General features: G+C 36.8%; 1 protein-coding gene across 1 annotated transcript; it reads left to right on the top strand.

Moving 5' to 3' along the window:
* Positions 1 to 5724: 5724 nt before the first annotated feature.
* LOC142627132 (small ribosomal subunit protein eS27y) lies at positions 5725 to 6983 on the top strand. Its single transcript, XM_075800932.1, has 4 exons — positions 5725 to 6129; positions 6228 to 6329; positions 6415 to 6443; positions 6618 to 6983. Exons 1-4 carry the CDS (start codon positions 6127 to 6129, stop codon positions 6742 to 6744), a joined length of 261 nt encoding a protein of 86 aa, XP_075657047.1. The 5' UTR covers positions 5725 to 6126; the 3' UTR covers positions 6745 to 6983.
* The last annotated feature ends 20769 nt before the right edge of the window (positions 6984 to 27752 follow it).

Here is a 27752-nt window from a genome sequence, read left to right as displayed (position 1 = left end):
CCTCTTGAGGCCTTTTGGCTTCCTCAAGACGGAACTGATCAATTTCCTCTTCAAGGGATAGGTGTGAAGATGCTGTCTTCTCTCAAATGGTTATTTCTTGAGGACGTGTCGAAAAAGGGACCGCTCTAATTGGTCGTGTGTACAAGATGATCGTAGGATCGTTCGGTAGCTTGTGGGCAGAAAGAAAGCCGGGTCTCAAAATGTCTATTCTTTTGCGTCTCTAGTCACCCACAATGATCGCGTTACCGATATCTTGGAAGTCCTCTAACAGAGGGGTATATCCCAATATGAGATGGGCTACTCTCACTTGCAGGTCTTTGCTCATGAACACCTCGGATCGTAGAATGCGATTGAGGTCCGCGACACTGCAAAGGCTTAGACGGGGCCGTACGTGTTGTTTGTTTGCAAAAAATGTCCGAGGAAGTGAATATGGTTAGATCGATAATAAGGGCCAAATGAAGAGAGAATAGAAGACAGTGTAATCAAAAACAGTAAAGTTAAAACAAGTAAGTCACAGGTTAGGGAATCTAATTCCTATGGAGTCACACCTGAGATTCCCCACTCCACTGGGCAATGAGGCAATGAGGACCATCATACCACATTCCAAAAGCAATTAGGTAGTAGTCTTTCATACCTTTATTGGATTTGGGAAGACAAGATATGAGCCTCACAATGTTAGACCTAGATTTGAGGTAATATCCTACATATTTAAGTTTATGACACTCGTACATGTAGACGACGTCGTGCCATGTGAGATTCATACCCATTTGCTCATTTAGAGCGTCGACACAGCCTAAAACTCTAAATACGTTGGGTGTGCATTAATCTGGGCATAACCTATGGTTACGAAGGTATTCGCTGATTACGTTTTTCATGGGAAGTGTCATCCCACCCTCTAAGAATGCGATGATGGGAATGACAACTTCTCCTTCTTCCCTATCGTCAGCTATGGCTTCAGGGGAGCAATATCTTAAGCCTACGTTTTGAGGAATACGATATTTAGCCCGAAAACCCTCCATACTGGCATCGGTATCTACTAGACACTTAGATCTATCCATTTGGTGGGGGCAAGAGTGAAATTTTAGAGAGGGGAAGGATGTAATTAATGGCCGAGAACAATAGCCGAGGAGAAATGAACTTAAAAGATTGAGAACTTACGCGAAATAGGTAGACGATTCTTCGCGAGCTTCTTGAGAGGAGAGAAAATAAGAAATTTTGAGATTTGATTGATTTCTGAAGTGAGAGGTTGAATTTTGGTTTCCTAGGTGTTTTGGCGTATGGGAAGCGGCATTGAATGAGAGTTATCCCGCCCAAAATTTGAGAAAGACCCGAACCATTGGATGTGCATCACACCTTTGGACGTGGGGGATAGGGCGTTACCTACAACAATTAATGCGCGTCTGGTGGATTTCGAAGCGTCAGTAGTGATTTGAAAGAGGCGAGATAATGTTTTCATGCGTGCTAATTTGAAGAGCGTGTGAAGGTTGTGGTGTTGTGTCAAAACTTCATTTTCCTTCCCAGATTGGGAGAAAAACGAAGTTTTAAGGGGCTATTGTGGGGGGTAAAATGGTCAAAACACGCATTTGGGCCTTGGGCCTGATTTGGTGGTGTGAGCCTGTCCGAGCAGAGCCTTTGGGCCCACAAGCTAGCTCTTGCTAGAAAGGTTGATGAGGTTGTCCAAGGAGAGGCATCTCCTCGGCTAAGTCAAGTGAAGATCATATGACATGTCATGATGTTTGGGGAGAGGATTCTGGAAGGCTTAGTGGGTAAAGGTATATTCCACACAGTTATAGAGAGGAAGAACGTATAAGAAATATCAAGGAAAAAGGTTGTTACCATCACATTAAAGACCCTGCACCTACCTCTCTAGCCGTATTAATGGGGAAATGACCTCTGAACAATAATGTACAGCCTTCCAGCTATTGTTTGAAGACTTCAAGAAGGTGGTGGATGGGACAAGTATCTAATTGGGTGATCTATGCTACACGTGGAAGATGAAAGGGAGAAGAAAATGGATATAAGAAAAAAAAGAGGCATTAGAAAAAGGAGGATTGGAGAAGGAAAAAGAGAGAGAGAGATAGAGAAACAACTGTACACATTATCTTTACCTTGAATCTTTTGTTTAAAGAAAGAAAGGTAATATAAGTGATCCTTGGATTACGTCCGAGGAGAATTTTCGTTATTTTCATCCATTGATTGCGTAGGTAGTGGCGATCTAGCCCATCTATTTGTTGTCCAATATCCATAAAACCTAGGTTTCAGCCCACGCTCTACAAATTTTATTATATAAGGCTCTTTGGGCTTGAGTCCATCTATTGATTGGACTGAGTACAAATTGTGCACTTACAAAAATAATAATAATAATAATAATAATAATAATAATAATAATAATAATAATAATAATAAATGTTTTCCATAGAATATTATCTCAATTCAGAACAAATTATTCATGGGTTTAGACTTTAGCATCAACTAAAAAAAAAAAAAAACAGAAAGCTTAATTTTTCATTACATACTAAGAAAACAAAATACAAAATTTTACTTGCTCTGCAACTTCTAGCTTCGGCTTAGATGAGATTTGAGAAACTAAATCTAAAATTTACGTGAACTGTGAGAGAAAGAAAGACCAAGAGAGACTGTGAGAGAAAGAAAGACTGAAAGACTGAGAGAATGAGAGAGACGGTGTGAGATTGTGAGAAAGAGAGATTGAGATAGTAGTTTTTCCCTTAAAATAATTTAAAAATTACAAAACATAAAAAAATATATATATAAAAAAAATTCATGTTTCAGCTGGTACGCCCAATACTGACTAAGACATCCAAAATTGGCCTATACGCCCGATATTTAAACCGGTACGAAATATTGATGTTACTAGACTGCTGCACGTACTGGTACGGTAACTGAATATGTTTAATTTGAAGAAAAATGAGAGACGATGGGTTTAAAATGGTAAAGCATACGTGGTTGGTGGGGGTTTTATTTTATGTATTTGCCCGTTAGTTAAAAAATTGTGAGTAAATATGATAAGGGTATTTTAAAACCACAAAAATAAGGAACCCAAACAAGGGAAGCCCTTTAAATAATTGTATAGGAAATCCAATTGCTGACTTAATTATAGAAAATATTGAGATTTAAGCTGTTTAGAACCAAATCTGAAAGTAGCAGAAGAAGAAAGAAGATGATTTAAAGTTGAAACTGAATATGTTTAATTTGAAGAAGAATGAAAGATGAGGGGTTGTAAAATGGCAAAGCATACGTGGGTTAGTGGGAGTTTTATTTTATGTATTTACCCATTAGTTAAAAACTTGTGAGTGAATACGATGAGGGTATTTTAGAACCACAAAAATGAGGAACTCAGACAGGGAAAGACCCTTAAATAATAGTATAAATAAGAACAAGAAAATAAAGCATGCTTGAATCTAAATTTAGGGCATAACTAAAAAACAAGAGATTCAAAAACCTTATTTGCATGCATTAAAACTCCTAAGCACTCTAAGCAAGAAAGCTCATCTAGAGCGGGATTTGTGAATAGAAAGTTGGTAGCCTGAGATCAAGAGGTCCAAACTATTCATTATAGTGAATTGAGACCTTTGGTCCAAGACATCAAGTGCACCTTCCTACTACTAACCTAAGAGAGAGAGAGAGAGAGAGAGAGAGAGAGAGAGAGAGAGATCTTAGTTTAGTAGGAAGTTTTGAGGATTTTCGGAGTTAAATTGTAGGTAAATGAGGGTATTTATACTAGGTGTGGGGGAGCTAGGGATGAGTCCCTAAGTAATGTGGGACTCAGTAAAATTAGGTTTCTAAAGGAAAAAAAAATGTAGGATCAAATTCAAACTGAGTGGAGAGCAAGTTAAAGAAAAAAAGGAAGGAGATTTGGGGATTCCCGTCCATGTGTCAATTGGCACTTGGTCTAGATCCTCTTTGGATCCTTTCCTTTTCGGTTTCAATTGCTTCCATTCCAATTTTTATTCATTTTTGATAGACAAGGTTATCCAAACCTCTTTAAGTATTTAACTTTTCCTTTCTAGTTGTGATTTGATTTCCTTCGAATTTTGACTTCCTTTTTTGATTTTCTTGGTTCTCAAGGCCAACAAATTAATTCCAAAAAAAATTTAATTATTTAATTACTTGTCGAATTAATCAATTTTTGTTTATTCTGTCAAGAATTAATAAATGCTTTGACTTCGGATTAAATTGGGTGCATGCAACCTTACCTTAAACTCTATCCTTAGCCAAGAGGATTATGACACATCATTTAATTTAAACTAGACTACAAGACCATTAAAATTAAGAGATTATGATTTAATTCATGCAAATGCACCTTACCTTGAAAACTTATTCCTTTGATATCTTTTTAATCCAATGGTTCGATTAATGCTCATGAATTGTCGTTTTGATCATTATGTCTTCAAGATTTATTTTATGAAAAGTAGTTGGAGATTAGATGGCAAAAATTACAGTCTTGCCTTGAAGACATGAGATGGTATATGCAAAGTAATGCAAGTGAGGTTAAGTATGAGTTGCAAAATAGGGTGTCGACAATTATGCCCTAGTTTCTTTTAGATTTAAGCATGTTTTATTTCAAGTTCTTCACATGTTCTTGAATGCTAGCATGTTAGATCTAGGTTGTTCTTAGTCTTGCTTGTTTTAGGGTTTTAATTTAAGGGTTTGGTTAATGGGTGCTCTTTGGGCATTTGTTAATAGACTATTTTAGGAAAGTTTTTATACCAGTTTTATGGAAAATATAAAACGCTGTCAAAAAATCAATTATTTTTTTCTTTTTTTTGTAAAAATTTTCTTTTAGATTTAAGCATGTTTTATTTCAAATTCTTCACTTGCTCTTGAATGCTAGCATGTTAGATCTAGGTTGTTCTTAGTCTTTGCTTGTTTTAGGGTTTTAATTCATGGGTTTGGTTAATGGGTACTCTTTGGTCATTTGTTAATAGAAAATTTTAGGAAAGTTTTGATACAACTTTTATGAAAAATATAAAAAGCTGTCAAAAAATCAATTATTTTTTTCTTTTTCCATAAAAAGATTTTAAAAATATTTTCGAGATCAATGCTCTTAAGACATCCGTTAATTTTTCACCTTATTTCTTTTCCCAATTCATGTTTGTATGCCTAGAATAGGGTTTTTCCCATGCTCTTGAATGCTTATTTCAATCTATAATAACATGTTATTAGATTATATAAATTGTTTGAATAATATGATATGATCATTAGCCACCAAAATCTATAAAACTAGTTTCATTAAGAAAGATGGGTGCCTAGCATGTTCACGTTTTATAACCTAGCCTCCAAACTTAGATCAAGAGTTAGTAGATTATATTTTTTCTTGTAATTTTCAATTTCTAGATTATAACTAGGAATAAAAGTCATGTAATTTTCTTAAATTGTATCTAGGACCAAAGCAATGTAATTTTTTAGTTATTTTCAAAAGATGCACAATTTCAATTTCAACTCATCAATAAGAGATTTAACTTCAAGTTTTGAATTTTTCTTATTTTTCCAACTAAATAAATTATGACTCTATGTAAAACCCTTAATTTAAAGAAAGATAAAATTAGTAGAACCTTCATTCTTGATAGGCTGCAACTCCACTCATTTGCATAAGTCATGCCAAACCATTTGAAAGGTTGGGCTTGACCCGGTTTCTCACATTGTGATTGCATTAAATTACATCAAATGTTTTATCGTTGAATGCCTTGAAGAAACTTGTTAATCGGACAACAATAAAACACTCTCTTTTCTTTTTTCTTTCTTTTCCTTTGTTTTTTTCTTCTCTCCCACTTTGTTCTGCCAAACATCATGGTACTTGTAGGATGAAATTCAGGAAAAAAAAAAGAAACTATTTATAAGGGGTCAAAACGAAAGAAGAATGATCGAAATACCAATTAATAGACGATTATACCCCTAAAATTAGTGTTGCCCTAGACACTTGGAGAAAGACGAAATGAATGGCTGAGATCTAATTGCATCACAATCAAACGGTCCACATCTTTCAGCGTACCCTTTATATTCATCTTAAGCTTATTTACCGTCTCATTTCGTTCTACTGGCATTCGAGCTGTCCGCAGAGGTTTCTAGGGTTTTTGCTTCCTTTGCATTCTTATCTCTCCATTCAACATGGTAAGAGCCCCCTAATACCTATTTTTCCGATCTGGCTCGTTTCGGAGTTTTTAAGGTTTTCTAACGGTCTCCTTTCCTCGTAACTTGGGTTTGGTCAGGTTCTTCAAAACGACATCGATTTGCTCAACCCTCCTGCTGAGCTTGAGAAGAGGAAGCACAAGCTCAAGCGTCTTGTGCAATCTCCCAACTCTTTTTTCATGGTAATCATATTATATTTTTTTTAAATTTTCATTTTCTGATATTAATAAATTAGTCTGTATTAAATTATGGTTTAAATCTGTGCAGGATGTGAAGTGCCAGGGTTGCTTTAACATGTAAGTTGTTAATTCTTTGTCTTGAAACTGTGTTTGTTACTTTAATTCATCGAATCACATGGTTAATCATATTATCAGTGTTGTTGATTCGTGTTAATTTAATGTTTTTGTAAAATGAAAAACTGGGTGTTGGTATTGAATAAGTTTTGAGAGGAAATGAATAAATTTACGCAGAACGACAGTGTTCAGTCACTCCCAAACTGTGGTGGTGTGTGGAAATTGCCAGACAGTACTGTGCCAGCCGACTGGTGGGCGTGCTAGGCTAACCGAGGGTTGCTCTTTCAGAAGGAAGGGGGATTGATCTTGATCAGGGTCATTCCTTGTTGCTATTGCTAATTTTTGGAAGAGTTCGTTTGAGGAGGAAATGGGGCATGCCCGGTTTTTGATTCGGTGTTGGGTTTTCTTTAAGAATATGTAATTTTGTTAGGAAAGAAGTTTTGAACATCTATTACTATATTAGTGTTGTTATACTTATCATGTTTGGTGAAATTGAATTGGGTTCTCTTTGACATTGTTAATTATATCTTCTCTTTATTGTCATCCTTTTTGTTTGTCTTCATATTTTGTTGCTTATGTGTTCTTGACAGTCTCAATCTGGCTGCTCAATTTTAATAGCTCTAGGAAAAGTTAACAGTGTATTTTCCCGTCGATGAAGCCCTTCTGAGTATGGTCTATGACCTTTTATCAATTTAATGCATCTTGTAGTAGCAATAAAGTTTCACAAGAAACAGTTGACATCTAAGTAGAGTTGTTGATGAGGTTGGATATGAATTGGGCTTGTAGGAGTTGATATTGACACTTGAATGCTGGGTTTTAGGATGATCGATATCTGAGCATTAATTCTTTTTCGGATTTGACTGGCATGAATTTTTATTTGTTTTTTCTTTGGTTAGCATTCTAGCAAAAGATGTTTGTCTGTTGTCTTGTAGCCTTTTCATATTTGCAAGGACTTGGATCAGAAAATTTCTGTTCTGATCATACTGTTTGGAGTTGTACGCATGCTCGTTCCATTCGAAAGTTTTAGAACATATCCATTTATTAGTACATTTATTTATTACAACTTTGGCATCTAGACTTTTTTACTGGGAATTTGTTGGAGCCCTAGTTTCCTAAATACTTTTTGTATTGAAAGTGGTCTACTTGTTAAAAAGATGAGATAGGAGGTGATAATTTTAGTGTAGTGAACCTTAATCTTTCTTTAAATTTTGTAGGGTCTTAGATATGTGAACTCCTTGGATCATGATTTCATTCATTGCTTTTTGATTGGTAATTCAAAAGTTTTATTGATGAACACATTGCACAGCAAAAGCTCACAGCCATTCTGATACACCGAGTCCTTCAAAGGACATTCTAAAAGATTTCTAGCTTACATAACAAGACTATTAGACTACCAATACAATACCAAGGCATATATTGTCAAGCTAGAGCAAAGACAAGGATTAACAACACCTAAAGGTATCATTTAACTCCATTTGCTATCTTTCATGGAAGCAGCAAATGAAACTATGCTACTTCAGTTTGCATTTCTTACAACCTGGGACTAAAAGTTAGGCTACCAAAACTTTCAACCATCTTTGGACATTCATGTGCATAGCAGACTTGTATGTGCCCCATTTACAGCTTAATACTCAGATTAAAGATTAAATCACAGTAGGAACCTTTACCTTCAACTCTAGGTTTAATATCCTTCATAAAAGATTTGACTATCTGCTCCTCTGCTCTAATCTTGTCAGCATGAACGATTACATTCCTCTTCAGACAAAGATGGTACACGATTGCCCACCAAGCTAGTTTGATGATGGTTGCTCTCAATGCTTTCCCTTTTAAGTAGGATGGCAATAAAACCTTGCCCCACGGGTACTCGACCCAACCCTAATGGGTTGGGTTTTGAAAATAAAACCCGAAGCGGCTTTGGGTTTAGTGATACACGCCCTGAACCCGACCCACATACACCATAATTACAAAAAAACCAACATATATATACATTCCACTTTTCTAACCTAACCCTAACTCTCATTCAGCTCCTTGCCTCAGCCCAACTGCCGCCCTCCCTCACCCTCACGTACTCTCATGCTCACTGACTCAGTCACTCTCACGCTCATCCCTGCATCACCGCTGCCGGCCATACCCCTCAAGCCCTCCCTCATCCATGCATCACCGCCGGCCGCCCCTCACGTTCTCGCTCCCTCCTCCATGTGTCTCCACCTTGTTCTCCATCTTTTCCTTCTTCTTTTTTGGGTTCATTTTGTCTCAATCATGTGAGTTTGTGTTTGTGTTAGGATTTGTGTTTGTGTTAGGATTTGTGTTTGTGTTTGTGATTTTGAAAGGGAAAATCACAAAACTGAAATTTTTGTGTTTGTGATTTCTATGTTCGTGTTTGTGTTAGGATTTGTGTTTGTGTTTGTGATTTTGAAAGGGAAATCATAAATTTGAAATTTTTGTGTTTTGCTTGTCTTAGGATTTGTGTTTGTGTTTGTAATTTTCCAAGTGAAAATCATAAATTTGAAGTTTTTGTGTTTGTGATTTTTGTGTTTGTGTTTGTGTTTGTGATTTTGAAGGGGAAAATCATAAATCTGAAATTTGAGCTTGTGATTTCAGTGTTTGTGGTAGGATTTGTGTTTGTGTTTGTGATTTTGGGCTGGGCATGATGGGACGGGCCCCGTGGAGCCTGCAGGGCCTGATGGGGCGGGTTTAGGGGTTTAAAAAAAATCCGTTTATTAAACGGGGCGAGTTCGGGCATAAAGAAACCCTTCCAGAGCTCGACCTGATGCCATTCCCACTTTTAAGTGATATGATCCCCAATCCAGTAGATCATCCCACTTAGCATAAGGATTTGATATAAGGCAAAGCTTAATTGTTTCAATACAATTTCTGCAGAACACACATGAATGCTTTCCTCTAGAACCTCATTTCATTATCCCTTCACTTGTGGAGAGCTTATTTTTCATAGCCATCCTCCCAATAAAAGCCTGCCTTGTGCAGGTTAAACTAGATGAACCTCCACCAATTAACCTCTGTTCCCTGTGGCATCCCAAGTAGCAGCACATATGTTCTTATGAGAATTAGACACAGCCATATAACCTTGTTTCCCTCTTTCAAATCAAGGAGAAACAGTTTGCTTTGCACAGACACAAGGTCTTCAGACCTGGCAGGTTCCCACCTTCATTGCCCTTGCTAATAGATTCAACCTTAGCATCAAACTTCTTGTTCAACATAAATTATCCTAGAACCAAGTTTCTGGTATAGGTCCCCATCTGGATGCTAGTGGTCATGCCATGCCCATCTTCAATCCTGAGGAATTTTTACTGTCCGGAAGCTCTGGAATGTTAAATTACCTCTTCACTGTGACTACTCACATCTGGAATGTGAAGAGATTCCAGATGTGCTTTAAAACTGCAGCCCCACTCCAGTCGGATACCCTCTTGAGACCAAGCCCACTTTCTATTTTTGGCTAGCATGCCTTCTCCCATGCGACTCTAGTTTCCTATACCTGAACTTTGACCCTTTCAGGAAAAATGATTAAAACATTATTCAATGGTTTTAATCAGTCTTAGGAAAAATAAAAAAATTGGATCCAAAATTTTGGTACATACAAGATAGTTTGGAGTAGCCCAAGTCAACCTGGGAAAGTGAACTTCCTAAAAGTCTAGGAACTGATCTTTGCCACCATTTTATCAATGAGAGGCCGACAGTCCTTTAAATTAAGCTTATCTGGAATGGGAGGCATGCCAAGATCTTTCAAAGGAAGATTAACCTTCCTTGAATTGGAGAGGCCAAAATCTGACTCTTAAACTCAAAATTAAGCTTATCTGGAATGGGAGGCATGCCAAGATCTTTCAAAGGAAGATTAACCTTCCTTGAATTGGAGAGGCCAAAATCTGACTCTTAAACTCGAAGGACGCAGCCGCACAATAAACTTGACTCTTGATGGGATTTATGGCTAGTCCTGATGTTTCCTTAAATTCATCAAGGGCTTCTTTTATTAATTGGATTGAAGGCAAATCAGCAGCAGCTTTGTTAATTGTAAGTTGCAACTTCCATTTCCTATTCATATTATTGTTTATTGATGACTAGGCTACTGTAAGGAGTTGTAGGATCTACAAAGAACAAAACTCAAGTACGAGGGAAAAAAAGGATTTACTATTTGTTGCTTTATCTTGTTTTCTCGATTCAACTTATTTATGTTGAAGCCTGCATTTCTCATTGTGCACTGATTTTCAAAATATATGTAGGATTAATTTTCTTTGGCTTAAATCTAGTGAGGCATAATCCAGTATGTTTGTTTGCAAATTCAGTTTTGCAAATTGTTAGGGTTTTAAAAGTCCTTTTCACCGAATCTGAGGACCTTGCTCTTCTGGCCTGGATCAAGTCTGCATCTCAATGTTTTTTGGTTCTTTTCATTTGGTTTTGAAGTTTCTTTATTGTAATTGAGCTGGATGCTTTCTTAGCTTCTTTGGTCCCTGGTTGCTACGCTGCTCCTTCAAGGCTTGTTTGCAGTGAGACTTTTTAGAGTTTGTGTCAATTAAAATGGATCTAAAAATTGCTCATATTTGTGTGAGATGTTAGTGCATGATGATGGGCTCTATGGTTCTCACGGATGAGGTGTTATTTAAGGATAAGATAATTAAAACTTGTAAGAGAACTTATGGGCTGAGGATTCTTTTTGTGGATTAACAATTTAAAAAAACTCTCGTGGATGAGGTGTTATCTTATGGGATTGTCTCATAAGTGGAGTGTGTGGCAAGAGGGATTATTGTTTTGAAGGTAATTGTGTGATAAGAAAGAACAAGTGTTTGATGTTTACAGATGGAAGATTTTTCCTTCGCTAAAAATTTTGTTCTCATGTCTAGTACTTGTTTGCTGGGATTTTTGCTTGTCTTAATCTGATTAGCACTGTCACGGGCTGATCATCTAGGAGTGCGGTTGACGTGTTTGGTACTTAAGTGTGATGGATGAAATAGTTGCATTCATTTGAAGACTTGTGTTTGTGGTCCAGACTTCATTTTGTCTGTATTGTCTGGTGATGTTCAAGATTCATTTTAATATATTGCATTACCTTTTCCTTTTAAAATTTTTTTTTAAGCAAAGAATTGGATTAAGGTAATAAGAAATGCTTTGCAGTAGTTGACACTGCCTTATTGAGTGGTCGGAATTTTTTTTGTTACATAACAAGGCATGTATTGCAGGCTGTATCATGCCACTCAAGTATGAATTGTTATGGCCTGTTTGGGAGTTTAGAGAGGGAGGAGAGTAGAGGGGAGTAGAGGGGAGGGGAGTAGTGGGGAGGAGAGTAGAGGAGAATGATTACCCTCCACCTTGTTTGGATGTTTTTATAATTAGTAAGGGGGAAGGGAGTAATTAGCCTTTCCCCTTGTTTTTAACATTGTAATTTTATAAATATAATAAGGGTAAATTAGGTAATTTACTTTATAAATAATTTTATGTGTTCTACTCTCCTTCTAAATCTCTCCAATTTAGGGGAATTAAAAATGAGGGGGTTGGAGGTAGTTAAAACCCCTCCAAACCCCTCCAAATCCCTCCCCCTCCTTTAAAAAACTCCCAAACAAAGTAATTGAATTACTCCCATTCCCTCTACTCTACTCCCCTCCTTTTTTTTTTTTTAACATCTAAACATGCCATTAGGGATATTCCTTATAGGTGGGGAAATTCAAATCTGGTCCACTGTTGTCTGTTGCTGCGCTCTTCTTTTACTTTTAAAACGTGTGTTTCGGTTTGCTTTTTTCGGTCAAATTTGGTCTACACTGTTACCGTGGCTGTCATATTTGTTTTCGTTAACGTGGGTTTCGGTTTGCATCTTTTGGTACGGTAATAGTGAAATTGTTGGTTTCATTTGTGGCTGAGAGGAGAGCCTGAGATGCCCAAATTTTCGATAGACATGAATGAATTTGTCAACATGCGTTTTGTTTTTATTCACCAGAAGACTTATGGGCCCTAGCCCCTAGTGCGATTCAGTGGTTTTTAACGTTTTATGCCTTTTCTGCTAATAGTCTAGAAGCATTTTGTATATCGGTGAAAAAGGTGATTCGGTTTTTTAGGCTCTGTTTGGTAGCTTATTTTTAACACATATTTTTACATTTTAAATAACATTATACATATTTTTTACACATTCTTTTACTCACATATATTTCAAAAAACTACAAACAACTTTTTAAAAAAAAAGCTACAAACAACAATACTTAAACTCATTTACCAAACGGGCTTTTTCTTTGTGTAAAATATTATTTTTGTCTCTAAATTATTCCATGAGTTCGTTTTTCAGTATATTTTTCTATCTTAATCTTTACAAAACATTCTGATATTCAGTTTTTATTTATCTATACTATTATTTAAAGGGCTGCACCTATTTGGATTCCACATTTTAAATGCCTAAAATATCCTCATCATATCCATTTATAAGTTTTCAACTAACGAGGATAAATATGTAAATTAAAACTCCTACACTTTCAAACCCACAAACTCACGTACGCTTTACAGTTTCTATCTCACTTTCTATCTCTCATTCTTCTTCAGATTGAAGACATTTAGTTTAACTCTACATCCTCCTTTCTTTTTCTTCAAATTAAAGACATTTATTGTCAGAGACTCCAACGAATTTACAGGTTTTATCTTTTACAAGTTCTCTTTGTTTCTTTTCTTTGGTTTATGATTAACTTCCTCACTTCTTCTTTTTTTCCTTCTACGTTTTTTTTTCCTTTGTAAGATTTTTTTTTTTTTTTTTACAAAAAAAGAAGTGAAAGAGAAATAGATGTCAGGTTTAAGATGGATATATTAAAAAGCCACTTTTTAATACGTAATTAAATTGCCCTGTAGCCATCCTTCTTGAAAAAGTGGCTTTTTGGTATATCTGTTTAGGATATATAAATTTGGTGCTGTGTAGGAGGGAATTTATATCCTTTTTTCACATAAGGTTAATTAGTGAAAGGGCACTTAAGTAAGCAAGTGCCAGGTTTCTCACTTTTTTTTTTTTTTTTACCTTCATTGTATATGTTTTTGGCATTAAAGTTTTTAGTTTTTTTTTTTTTACCATCATTGTTATTTAGTTATTTATTTAAATAGTTGATGATATGGTGATTAGATTTTAAAGAGTTCATGATTGACTTTCTTTGAGCTCTACTTTTTTTTTTTTTTATATGTATCACGTTAACTCTTTTTTTTTTTAAATATAATTTTGAAATGAATTGCATTCCTTCATATACTCTACCACTATACTTCTTAATGAATTTTCATTTTATGTTGAAGCGTACTATGATCTAAAGACAGGGCTGCTTATGCTACAAAAGATGCATTCAACCAACAAATTTTCAGGTTTTTTGTATTTTTTTTCCTTCTTCGTTGTTTTTTTAATTTTCAGCTTCCCCAACAAGTGTTTGTATTTTTTTATGCTACAGGGCTGTCTTCTATTTCCTCACTTTTTTTTTTCCTTCTTCGTATTTTTTTTCTTTTTAAGAAATTTTTTTTTACCATCATTGTATATGTTTTTGGCGTTAAATTTTTTTTATTTAATTATTTATTTAAATAGTTGATGATGTGGTGATTAGATTTTAAAGAGTCCATGATAGAGTTAAATTCTAATAAATCTTTATCTTTTATTTCCTCACTTTTTTTTTTCCTTCTTTGTATTTTTTTTCTTTTTAAGAATTTTTTTTTTACCATCATTGTATATCTACCCACGTTCCTATTGAAAAAAAAAAGTTCTATAAAAAAAAAAAAAAAACACCCCCAGTACACCAAAACACTCCCATCAACCAAAAAAAAAACTCCCCACGTTCAAATGACACTCTATCAATTATCTGCCCACTTAACTTCTCACAAGTCACAAATACAAACACTTCCCCGGACCCCAGTAGTAAAAAAAAAAAAATCTTCCCTGCCAAACCTTTAGAAATTCAAGTAAAAAAAAAAAAAAAAAAAAACCTAATAAAAAAGAAACACACACTATCTAATATCTACCCACGTTCTTATTGAAAAAAAAGTTCTATAAAAAAAAAAAAAAAAAAAAAACACCCCCAGTCCACCAAAACACTCCCCACGTTCATAAAAATTAAAAAAAAAAAAAAAACTCCCCCGGTTGAAATAACAATCTCTACCCACTACCAAAAAAAAATAGAAGAAGTTATCATTATTTTTTTTAATAAAATCAAAATATAATTCATTAAATATTCGTTTTTTATTTGGTAACTTTGGTTAATGAATGCATTTATTAAATATTCGCTTAAAAAAAATGGAATAAAGATGACAACTTTAAACACTGGGTTCCTCTGAGCATATTAAATATTTGAGAAAAAATGAGCATATTAAATATTTGAGAAAAAAAAAATCTAGATTTGTAGAGTATGGGTTTAAAACCTATCATGACCTAGATTCTAAATTTTTTTACCATCATTGTTATTTAGTTATTTATTTAAATAGTTGATGATGTGATGATTAGATTTTAAAGAGTCCATGATAGAGTTAAATTCTAACTTTGGTTTGTTGATTATTATTATTTTTTAAAATACTTGGTTTAACCCTAATTCTTTTATCTCTCTTAGGTTCACGTACGCACAAATTTTTTGGATTGCATTGAGGAGTCATTGGAATGGAGTATTAGATAAGTTCAAGTGAGTAGGATTTTACAAGAATTATTATATGTATTAAACCTCACATAAAGTGGTTGTTATCTAAGAAATTGTTGTAAAAAAATTTCTTTTGTAATAGAAACTATATTTATCATTTGTATAATTTTATGTCAATTTCAAACTCATTGGATACTCAGCTATTGTAAAAATTAGTAGAACAAAAGAAAACAAGGAGATAAAAGTTTGAATTTGACCGAAGAAATTAATCCTGACCTCTAGGAAGTAGGAACTGTGAAGATTTTTTGAAATAAACTTCAACTGTTTAAGTAGTAACTTCTCAAGTAACATTAAAGACCTAAAATAAAGGAACCACATCTCCTAAACTTATGCCCACAGTAGGAAACCACTAACACTAAAAATAGTATAATACGGTTCAAATACAACTCAAACAATAAAACTATCTACTCCTACTAATCCATATCTAAGAAATTGTTGAAAAGAAATTCTTTTGTAATAGAAACTATATTTATCATTTGTATAATTCTATGTCAAATTCAATTTAAATTTTTTCCATAAGTATTAATTTACTACTTCATAAAAAAAATGTTACGTACATTTTTCTTAGTTTTAAAGGTTGTTGATGTTGTTGATATATTTGAAATTTAAACTATTTTTAACTTTTGTTATGGATTTGTAGTAAGTGGCTAACTTTTAGGACTAAAAAACTAAATTTTTGGATTAAACAAAAATTGAAAAATGTTATTAATATTTTTTAAAAAGAACAACAACACCAAAAGAAATGTGTATCTCCTGCCATAAAATTTGAAATTGAAGTTTTTATTTACTTATGTTATGGATGTTTAGTAAATGGCTAAATTTTAGGATTAAAAAACTAATTTTTATTTAGGATTAAAAAACTAATTTTAGTAATAGGCTAATAGCAATCATGAAGACTATTAGACTTACTAACAATACAAAGGAAATAGCGATAATACTATAAAGTACTATAGACTTACTTCATCATTGTTTGTTGAGAAGAAAAAAAAATACTATAAAGAACAACTAAAGTAATAATACTACTAGCCTCTGAGCACGCAGGGCAGTATTTTTCTATTTTTTGAGTAAGGGTTAATTTAGAGCATTTATTATAATTTGGGATTCTATATTTTTCAATAAAAAAAAACCTAGGAGTGTGATGAGTATTATGTGTGGTAAAATAATTTTTCATCACACCCCTAAGTTTTTTTTTTTGTAAAATATAGTAATCCTAAATTATAATAAATGTTCTAAATTAACTCTTACCCAAAAAATAGAAGAGCCTCGGAGCACGCGCTCACGCGCGTGCTCAGAGTCTAGTGTTTGTTAAGTTTGTGTCCTACGGGACGATGACGTGGTATTTGATTTGGATTAAACAATTTTATTTAAAAAAAATATGAACACGTGGCAAATAATTATTGGCACCCATCAAGACCATTTTTTAAAAGTCCAAAATACCCCTCATCCCCCCTCAATTGAAACAACCCAATTTAATCTCCAAAATCCCCAAACCTGTCCAACCATGAAATTCCCTCCGGCAACCCCAACCATTACCAGCGATCTCAACTTGTTATTGGCATCCTCAACCATTCAACGTCAGCCTCTCTCTGCCTGGGTCGAGAGAGATGAAATAAGACTTAGAACCTCAAAATCCCCAATCGGCTGGGGTTAGTGCAAAAGACCCATAATCCCCAAACTCAAATTACTTGTAAGATTGTTTTGCAAAGTATTATCTCTGTTTTCTGTTACTGTTTTCAATTATTTCATTTCCTATGTAAGTTTCTTCTAATTTCATTTTGTTATTATTTTTTGTAGTTTATCTTGGGGGAGTATTAGTTTTGAGGAAGGGAAAGGGTGGGAGTTACATGTTTGCGCTTATCGATATTGTTAGAGTCCTCCTCATGCTTTCATTAATTTCTTAGCTCTAATTATTGGCATTTTTTAGCCTTTTGACCTTAATGAGTTCAAGGCTTTAGTGATATATGGTTCTTAACGCATCATTCAAACAATGAGAGGTAAACTTCTCCATACTCTTGTTGAAATCTTTATGCATCTAGGCAGTTTGGGGTAGTTGGTTTGGACTCGCAGATTTGGGCGTAGGGGTTTCATGAATGGAAGACTTAGGATTTTCTAACAGTGCACGAGGGAGTGAGGGTCAATTGAGGGAGTGTGAGGTATTTTTGGCCTTTAAAAAATGGCTTTCCACATGTGCCAATAATTATTGGCCACAAGTTCATTTTTTTTTTTTTAAAAGATTGTTTAGTCTAAGTTAGATACCACGTTATCACTCCGTTATGCCACATAGAACACAAACTAACAAACATAGATAAAAGGAAAAAAATAAAAATATTTTGTAAAGTTTAGAGACGAAAAAAAAAATTCTGAAAATTTAAGCATAAAAAACGAACTTTTGTGATAATTTTGGGACAAAAATAATATTTTACCCTTTTACTATTTTAGATGGTTTTTAGAAGCAATTTAAAATATTGTATTCATCAAGAAAGTAATATCTTGCTTCTCAAAAAAACACCAAGAATTGCTCTCTGAGACAGCTCAAAGATTTCATGTCAAATCAATTAAAAATTTTGATGCAATTCTTCCAAATTAGCCATTAGTAATAGCCTAATTTAAGTGTATTTGTGAAATTTCTTTTTGAAGACTCAAACCTCGGCCTTTATCCCCCCACGTCTTATATGCACAAATTTGTAAAGTGACTATCATGTCAAGAGTGTGCAATGGTATTAATAGGATTCTCTGAAACAATGTTATTGGGACTAGTACAAAAACTTGGGGTATCCATTTTTAGACACTTGGTTTTAGGTCCATTGTTGAAACGAAAGTGATACCAATTTAGAGTACTCATTTTATGGTGTCTCAAGTTTTACCATTGCTTCTAAGTTTGGCAAAGGGGTTTCCTTTGTTTAAAGGGAATGACTTGGTTTGGTAAGCCTTTTATATTGTATAGCTACCATTCTTTATTGTAACATTAACCGTGGATCTCACATGTATTCATGAGCGTTGAACTTTTAATTACAATAGTATGTTTATAGTAATAAATTGGGTAAATTATAAATTATACCCTTAACGTTTAGAGTGTTTGGATTTTATATTCTGAAATTTTAGAATTTGAATTTTACCCTTAAAGTTTGGGGGGGTTTTAGATTTTACGTCTTAATGTTTTAGAATTTAGATTTTGCCCCCAAATTTTAAGGTTTTTAGATTTTACTCTCAAAAGTTTGAAGGTGTTTAGATTTAACATTTTATTCAAAATTTGGGAGTATAAAATTTAAACACCCCTAACATTTTGAAGATAAAAATCAAATTGTGAAAAATTAGGGTGTAAAATTTGAACACCCTCAAATTTCAGAAGATAAATTTCAAATTAATTTCTAAAATTTAGAAGTGTAATTTATAATTTTTTGAGAGGTGCTACGTCCACAACATTTTTATAACAATTTTACAACAAATCATAGGTGGTTAGTTGTTATAGGTTCAAATTTGAATTTAATACTAAGATTACTTTTTTGTCCCAATAATAACAACCAGTAACAACTTACCACTTAAAATTTGTTGTAAAAATATTGTAAAAATATTATGGACATATCACTTCTCTAATTTTTTACCTAATTAATTTATCATGAGTGAAGTCCCTACCGATTTTCACGTGTTTGGAGAAATACGTGGCTGGACAGAATTTTATTTATTTGCCCGCCAAACTTGGTGCAAGTGTGTTCAATTATTCATCAACTTCAATGATGGGGTCGTTGACCTGTAGTCAAGGCTTTTGGCGTATAGTATACGAAGTCGTCAGATTGAAATTGACAATTTTTCAATTAAACTTCGCCGTGAGTTCGTTGTCACTCATGAAATCCCAAGACTCTAATATTAACCAATTTGATCTTTTGCTCTCTTTTTTTTTCTCTTTTTTTTGGTGGTGTTTCCAATTCTGATGATTTCCGGGATGTGCCACAGCTAATTCTTATATTATATTAATGAGTACGTAGTTCATGTATACGCACAAATATAATTAAAAATAATTATAATTATACGATTTATAATATATATATATATATGAAATTTAATTAATTTTAAATTTTTTCGATTTTTACACCCAATAATTCATTTGTCAAAAAAATTAAAAACTTAGATGGATACATGGTAGAAAATTAAACTCCAATTAAAATTCAACTTAAAATTTTATTAGATTTGAACTTTTTAATTTTTACACTTAATAACTCACTTTGTACAAAATTAAAAATTTAATGAAACATGTGGTGCAAAATTAATTATATATATATATATATATATATATATAGAGAGAGAGAGAGAGAGAGAGAGAGAGAGAGGGGTGGGCGGTTAATTATTGTTTCTTTGTTTGGATGTATGTGTACAAATTGGAAATTAATACTACACATGTCCTCTAGTGGGTCTGATGAGCTAAAATTTGGATTCTTTCATCTCTTCATTTATCCATATTAGATATGACTTATAAGTGATGTGTATTCAGTAGGAGAAATTTCAATAATTCGTTTAATACAAAATTAAAAATTAAGTGAAATACGTGACGCAAAATTACAAATCCAATTAAAATATGATTGAATTTTTTCTAAGTTTTAACTATATATATATATATATATATATATATATATATATATATATATATATATATATATATAGATGGTCAGTTAATTATTGTTCCATTGTTTGGATGTATGAGTTCAAATTGGAAATTAATACTACACATGTACTTTGGTGGGTCTAATGAGCTAAAATTTGGATTCTTCCATCTCTTCATCTATACACATCTAATATGACTCATAAGTGATGTGTATTTGTAGTAGGAGAAATTTTAGGAATACAATTTTTGTATCGCAATTATTGTTATAATTTCGAAGTGGTCCATTATGAATGTTGAAAAAAAAAGGGTTAATATCACTAATGTAAGGACACAATTCAAATTCCCAAACCACGACTAGGAGGAAAATGGGCTTAAAAGGCCTTTTTCACAATGAATTTGTAGAGGATGGGTTTATAATTTAGATTTTAAGGATGGCTTTAGACAATCACAAAAAGAACGGGCTTTGGGCCCAATGGAACAAAACAAAGAATCGTTTGCAAAGAGTAATATTGAGAATTCCTCCTCGGACTGTTTCCGAGGACAGTTTCTAATAGTATTTCTCAAGTGTGGATACAAATAATGTTTATCATACACTTTTTCTTTCTCAAAAGGCCCCCCCTTTTCTTCGTATGCCTTCCCTCCTATTTATATTCCTCCTCTTCTCTTCATCATCTTCCATTTTATGGCCGCAACCCCCATTTTTTGGATACTTGTCCCATCCATTCTTCCCTAAAGCCCGCTGGGATTTGGGACCAAGTTCCAAGCTCTATGCTCAGGTCCCATCCTTCCATCTCTATTGCCAGCGTATTATTTACAGGGTCTTTAATATATGGGCGGTGGTAGCAGCTTTACTTTAGACATTCCACCGCTCTTTCTGCTGTCCTCCACGTATACTGTGTATCCTCGGCTTAACATTCCGAGGACAAATCGACTCCTCGGACGGTATGGGACACTTAAACACTCCACGATCATTTTGATGTTTTCGGATTTGGGTTTCTAGCCCAAAAGACCTTTGTTGGGCCGTCCATTATAAATTACTGGGCCCAATACCCCTACAATAGCCCCTCGAGATTCTTTATTTTTCTCTCACCTCGGGAGGAAAATAGGATCTCGATTTAAAAGACCTTTTCACCCTGCAGGATTCTGGAATATTTACTAACGGAAATAACTTCTGAATTACCCACCGCGTGTTCCCGATGCTTCGGTATGCGAAACGCCCCCGAATTTATTATTGGCGCTTCTATGTCCCCCACGTTTCATTGATATGACATATATCCAACGGTCGAGATCGATTCCCGTGTTGAGGCGGGAATTTGCCCGCTTCAAAACACCTTTTGACATATAAATACTAATTTTCTTCAAACTTCCTCACACTACAGAAACCTGATAACGTACCTGCCACACTTTCCATCTCCCCGTACTCTCTCTTTCTATCGAGTACTCTGTCCGAGGTGACGTGCTCTCTTCTTTTAAAAGTAAGTTCTTCAATACTCTTTCCCCTCCTTATCAGCTTTTTGTTTCTTTTGTTTCTTTTCCTTCCTGTCTTCTCCTTTCACTGTGTCTTTCATCCTCGGCGTAGTTAGTTTTCTTCCCACCTCCCCTTTTTTTTTTTTTTAAAAGAATGGGTAGGTTCGCGTCCCTGGTAGATTCGAACGAAAAAATAGAGCAGTTTAAGGCTAAGTACAAAATTCTCTCGGATGTATCCATTACGTACTGTAACGAGGAAGAGTATTATACAAAAAGAAAAACGGGGGAAGTCGTAATCCCGATGATTGCGTTCATCGAAGGGGGAATGAAAATCCCCATGGGAACCGTGACTAGGGATTATTTTAGGGCCTTTAGATTAGCTCCCACCCAGTGCGCCCCAAATGTCTTTAGGATCCTAGGTTCCATAGATGCCTTAAATGAGAAGATGAACTTAGGGCTCACTCACCACGACGTGAACTGGGTTTACAACCTCCATTACCTAAGCAAAAAAGATGAGTATTACCTAAAATCTAGATACCCCGAGGTTAGGCTAATTCAATGTCTGCCTGAATCAAATAAGGGCCTAAAAAACGACTTCACGATCATATCGGGAAATTGGCACGACGGCCTCCCCGTCCGAGGCAAGGGAAGGGACTCCGAGGTGAAATTTCTTTTACATACTATTATCCTCTGTCTTTTTACTTATTCTTACCCTCTCTTATTTGGACAACTCTACAGATCCACACGCCGCGGATCGTCATCCCAATCTCGTTGACTTCGGACGGTTGGATAGGATCCTACAAGCTGAGGTTTTTGTGCATGCGACGGTCAACTCCGAGCAGCTCATCGATCCTCGGCTACAATCCAATATCCAAAGCCTTTCGAGGCGCCTATGTGCGTGATCAAAGCCCTCGATCCTCGTCTTCCTCGGATCTGTGTTGCTGTCGAGGGTTTTTTGCTACCGGAGGGGACTGCCATTCCTCTAGGCACCTTGGTCACCCAACCAATCCAACCACCACCATTCGTTCCGGTTGGGATTCCCACGGTCTCTCTCGACAAATTTAACATTTGGGGAAGCCGCGCCCTCTCACTCCACCTGTAAAGGAAGAAGAAGAAGAAATAGTTGAGGTATCGGATTCCGAGGACGATTTTGAGGTTTTTAATCAACCCTACTCTCCCCGAAGATTCAACTTCCATCCTCGGCACCTCTACCCATATCTCAAAGGCTACCACCGAAGAACTTGACACTATGGGCATCCAACGAAAGACTAAGCCCGAGTTTGAAGGATGTCCTTGAGGGCAGCGATAAGGCCCCGAGTCCAAGAACCACCAAAAGAGGTGCGCCCTCGGACTCAAGAAAAGGGTGCCGACAAAGGCCCCGTAGCTAGGCTTCCTCCTCCTCCCCCGTCCTCCCAAACCCAACGCACCAACATAGCTGATCTCAAAAGAAAAAGAGATCGGCCGAAAGGAAAGGAAGTGGTGGAGGCGGGGAAGGGCTCGTCTCCAAGGAGACCGAGGTGGAAAAAGGGTGCAAAGCAGGCCCGCACCATACGACTAGATCGGAAAGAAGAACCGACCAACGGGCGGTCGTACGCGCCTGTATGGCTTCACGACCTTTCTATGGACGACGAGGTCATTACCGTGGATGCGTCCATTAGAAATTCGATGAAGGACGGCGGCATGCGTCACGGATGCTTTGGAGCGGCACTTTGTTGCTCCACGAGGATATGATTGAGCTGAGAAAGAAAAGGGACCACACCGTATTTATGACTTTGAAGAAGGAGCTTGCAATGGTGAGTTTTCTCTAAAACCTTGATTTTTGTTTTTATTTCCTATATATATCCATATGTCTAAGTTTTATATGTTTTGTTCGTAGGCCGTTCAATGCGCACGGGGCGAAGAGATTGCCATTAATTCCTACAAGTCTGCGAGGGCCGAGGAGTCCGTGCGTGAAACTTGCTCAAAAGATCTCGGACCTTCATAAGAAGAAAGCTGCGGAGGTCAGGCAAAATTGGCTAAGGCCGAGTGCCAAGGCGGGCTTAGAGGTGATTCGAAAACGACGACTAAACAGGCCGAGGATCGGTTGCCTAATGCTTCGCCAAGCCGAGGATAACCTCTTAGTAGCACGAAGGCTCGTAGAGGATCTTAAGAAAGATCCGAACGAGTCTCGAGAAGGCCAAAGAAGAAGCCATCAAGGGGCAAAGAAGAGGCCATTGAGGAGAAGAAAAAGGCCGAGAAAGCAAAAGAAGAGGCCGAGAACTCGAGGGACCAAGCCGAACAAGACGGTTATGATATAGGCGTGAAGGAGGTCACCGAAACCTTCAAGGCTCGGGTTCTGAGGTATGTAGGCACTACGCACTCCAAGTGTGGAATGAGGCACTTTCCCAGGTAGGGTTGATGCCTCTTCCACCCTTTGGACCCCAAGCCGAGAGAGTGTCTACTATCCTCTGCAATTCGCGCTTCTTCCATTCACGACACGCACAAGAAGGCGCCGGGGATCATCCGAGGATAAGGGGGGTGATTTGGGCCGAAGACTCAACTCTTCTGAAGATGCCCCCGAACAACTTGACTGCACAAGAAAAGGCAATTGAAGACGTACAGCCTTCAAGTGATCTTCGGGAATCTTCCAAGGATGAGTTGGGTGATCAAGCTAACCCAATAACCTTGATAGATGATCCCAAAGGCAAAGGAATTGCCGTTGAGTCCTCGGCTCAGCTTCCATCTCCTCAAGACCCCAAAGGCCCTCTGAAGATTAAGCTGAAACAGTGACTTGCTTGTTGTCTTTCCTTTCTTTATTTTTATTTTGTCTCCAAGTGTAATACCTAAGTATAGGTGAAAAAGTACTATTTTGGAATTTAATACAAGAATGAATGTTTGTTTTTAGATGATTCTTATACATATATTTTTTTGTTTTTATGCTGATCATATCATTCCATAAATATCATCTTTTTGTCTTTTACCAAAGTTATTAGCAACAACTTGAATTGAAATTTGATACTCCAAGGAAGGCTTAATTATGCCGAGAACTGCATTAAGTGATGCAATTTTGTTTCTTCGTTTTGGATCTCTAGTTTGAACTATGTAAAGATAAGGCATATAGTCTATGCAAATATCTGATGTATTAATTTTTCTCAAGTAAATGATCCGAGGGGATCCAACAATACCAAGTTTCGGCTTGATACTTTAGACAAATAAATTTAAAATGTTAATTTTCCCAAAGTAGGTGATGCGAGGACCAAACGTAACTTAGGTTCTCGTTTTAACACTTTAGTAAAGAATATCAATTTAGACGAGGTATGTGGTCCGAGGGGATCTAGGCATACCAAGTTTCGGCTTGATACTTAGGCGAATAAATTAAAAATGTTAATTTTCCCAAAGTAGGTGATCCGAGGGACCGGACGTAACTTAGGTTGTTTAACACTTTGTAAAGAATATCAATTTAGACGAGGTATGTGGTCCGAGGATCCGGGCATACCAAGTTTCGGCTTGATACTTAGGCGAATAAATTTAAAATGTTAATTTTCCCAAAGTAGGTGATCCGAGGACCGGACGTAACTTAGGTTCGTTTAACACTTTAATAAGAATATCAATTTAGACGAGGTATGTGGGCCGAGGATCCGGGCATACCAAGTTTCACTTGATACTTAGGCGAATAAATTAAAAATGTTAATTTTCCCAAAGTAGGTGATCAGGGGACCGTACGTAACTTAGGTTACATTTAACACTTTGTAAAGAATATCAATTTAGACGAGGTATGTGGTCCGAGGATCCAGGCATACCAAGTTTCAGCTTGATACTTAGGCGAATAAATTTAAAATGTTAATTTTCCCAAAGTAGGTGATCCGAGGACCAGACGTAACTTAGGTTCTGTTTAACACTTTAATAAGAATATCAATTTAGACGAGGTATGTGGTCCGAGGATCCAGGCATACCAAGTTTCAGCTTGATACTTCGACGAATGAAGATAACGAATATAATGTAGTTTACAACAAAGAACGGCCGAAGTGCCTTTTATTTAGTAATAGTACCTTCGTAGATTATTTACATTCCAGGGACGTTGTACAACATTTTCGTCCAAATCCTCCAGATTGTAGGCCCCTATTCCTGCTACCGAAGTAATACGATAAGGTCCTTCCCAGTTGGGCCCCAATTTTCCCCACGCAAGGTTCTTCATCATGCCCAAAACTTTCCTTAGTACTAAGTCACCTGGTCCAAGAGGTCGAAGTTTCACATGAGAATCATACCCCTGCTTGAGCTTATGTTGATAATAAGCTAGTTGAACCATGGCGCTTTCTCGCCGTTCCTCAACTAAGTCTAAGTTTCTCATTAACGGATCATCATTGCTATACGGAATAAAGGAGTTTTTCTTCGGGGTTGGGAACCCGGTTTCTAAGGGGATTCTTGCCTCGGCCCCATAAGTCATGGCGAAGGGTGTTTCTCCTGTGGATCTTCGTGGTGTAGTTCTATACGTCCACAAGACATGTGGCAGTTCTTCCACCCACCTCCCCTTGGCGTCACCCAACCTCTTTTTGAGTCCGCTTACTATTACTTTGTTGACAGCCTCGGCTTGCCCATTTCCTTGGGGATAAGCCGGAGTGGAATATCTATTCGTAATGCCAAGATCACGGCGGTATTTCCGAAAGGCTTTGCTATCAAATTGTAAACCGTTATACGAAATGAGAGTATGAGGAATGCCGAACACAGTAACGATATTCTTCCATACAAACTTTTTTGCTTCCGTGTCTCGATGTTTGATAATGGCTCGGCTTCAACCCATTTGGTGAAGTAATGCGATTTCCCACGAGAAGCCACCGTCTGTTTCCCGTTGCTTTGGGGAAGGGTCCAACAATGTCTAAGCCCCATTGGGCAAAAGGCCATGGGCTAGATAGAGGATTCGGGACTCCACCTGGTTGATGTATATTTGGAGCGAACCTTTGACATTGGTCACATTTCTTTGCATAATCTTGCGCTTCTCTGCATATTTGGCCACCAATAGCCACGAGTAAGGGCCACGTGAGCTAAAGACCTTCCTCTGTGTGACTTCCACAAATCCCTTCGTGTAACTCTTCCAAAAGTAGCTCCGTTGCCTCGGGGTGTATGCATAGCAAATATGGTCCCGAAAAGGAACGTTTGTACAATTTTTGGTCCTCGGATAACCGAAACGAGTGGCTTTCTGCCGAACTTTATCCGCTTGACCTTTTCTCCGGGCGGGATGTCATTCACGAGAAATGTTACTATTTGATCCATCCAACTAGGCCTGTCCTAATTTGAAGAATTTGAGTGGAGTTACTATCCGTCCCGGTGGGTTTCAACGGATCTTCAACGAGGATAACTCGTGGTAGACTTTGTGCCGAGGACGTCGCGAGCGTGGCTAATGAGTCGGCATGGGTGTTGCCACATACGGATACATGCAATAGTAGAAATGACTCAAATTTAGATTGCATATACGACACAGGTTAGGTATTCTCGCATTACGGAATCCCTTGCTTCTAGCTTGCCTTCTACTTGGCCTACCACCAATAGTGAATCCGAGAACATACGCACCGTCTTTCCTCCCATTTTATGAACCATGTTCATCCTGCGAGGACGGCTTCATACTCTGCTTCGTTGTTGGTGGCCGAGAATCCCAATCTCAAAGATTTCTCAAAAGTAATTCCCTGCGGGGATATCAAAACTAGTCCGATACCCGATCCCCTACGATTCTTTGCTCCATCAACATGGACTTTCCATAATGGAGGCCACTTCACACGAAATCATGCCCTGCGATTTTTTACCCATGCCTTCTTGATAGTCTTCCAACGAAGGCTCGGCAAATTCCGCCACAAGGTCCGCGATGACTGTCCCTTTATAGAGGTGCGGGGCATATACTTGATATCGAAAGCTCCTAGGACGAGTTCCCCATTTGGCAATTCTTCCCATATAATGCACTTCGCGAGAATTGATTTAAGAGGGAGTTGTGTAAGAACAACAACCGTATGAGGCTGAAGTAATGGGGAAGTCTTCGTGTAGCATGTACCACCGCCAAGATAGCTTTCTCCGGTGGCAAATAACTCGGCTCGGCCTCGTACGAGAGATTTGCTTACATAATAAACCGGTCTCTGGATGTTATTGTCATCTCGGATAAGAACCAAACTAACGGCATGGTTAGCCACCGCAATATATGCAAACGAGAATCTCATCAACCTGCGGTCGAGACATAGCTGGTGGTCGCGAGAGATATTCTTTTAGTTTGTTGGAAAGCTACTGCGCACTCCTCGGTCCATTCGAAACCCTTCCATTTATTTAATAATTGAAAGAAAGGCACATCTGTCCGCGGACCGAGATATAAATCGGTTGAGAGCGACGGTCATACTGTTAGCCTTTGCACTTCTTTAGGATTCCGAGGTGGGTGTAAGTTGTTTATCGCCTTAACACGAGCGGGATTCACTTCAATTCCCCGGTGAGTCACCATATATCCTAGAAACTTGCCCGACCCCACACCGAAAGAGCATTTAGAGGCATTGAGCCGCAATTTATACTCTCTTAGCTTCGAAAAGTGTTGCTCGGATCTTCCGGATGTGCGAAACTTCTTTACTCTTTACCACCATATCGTCCACGTATACCTCAATA

Source organism: Castanea sativa, chromosome 3 (genome assembly GCF_040712315.1).
Source record: "Castanea sativa cultivar Marrone di Chiusa Pesio chromosome 3, ASM4071231v1".
Lineage (NCBI taxonomy): Eukaryota > Viridiplantae > Streptophyta > Magnoliopsida > Fagales > Fagaceae > Castanea > Castanea sativa.
The sequence above is the reverse complement of the archived record's forward strand: the minus strand, read 5'-3'. Positions and strand labels throughout refer to the sequence as shown.

What these genes read in the sequence shown, in the direction of transcription:
- LOC142627132 (XM_075800932.1), top strand. An exon ending in CTCCCAACTCTTTTTTCATG is followed by an intron (nt 6,330 to 6,414) that starts GTAATCATATTA and finishes AAATCTGTGCAG; the next exon opens with GATGTGAAGTGCCAGGGTTG. An exon ending in TGCCAGGGTTGCTTTAACAT is followed by an intron (nt 6,444 to 6,617) that starts GTAAGTTGTTAA and finishes AAATTTACGCAG; the next exon opens with AACGACAGTGTTCAGTCACT.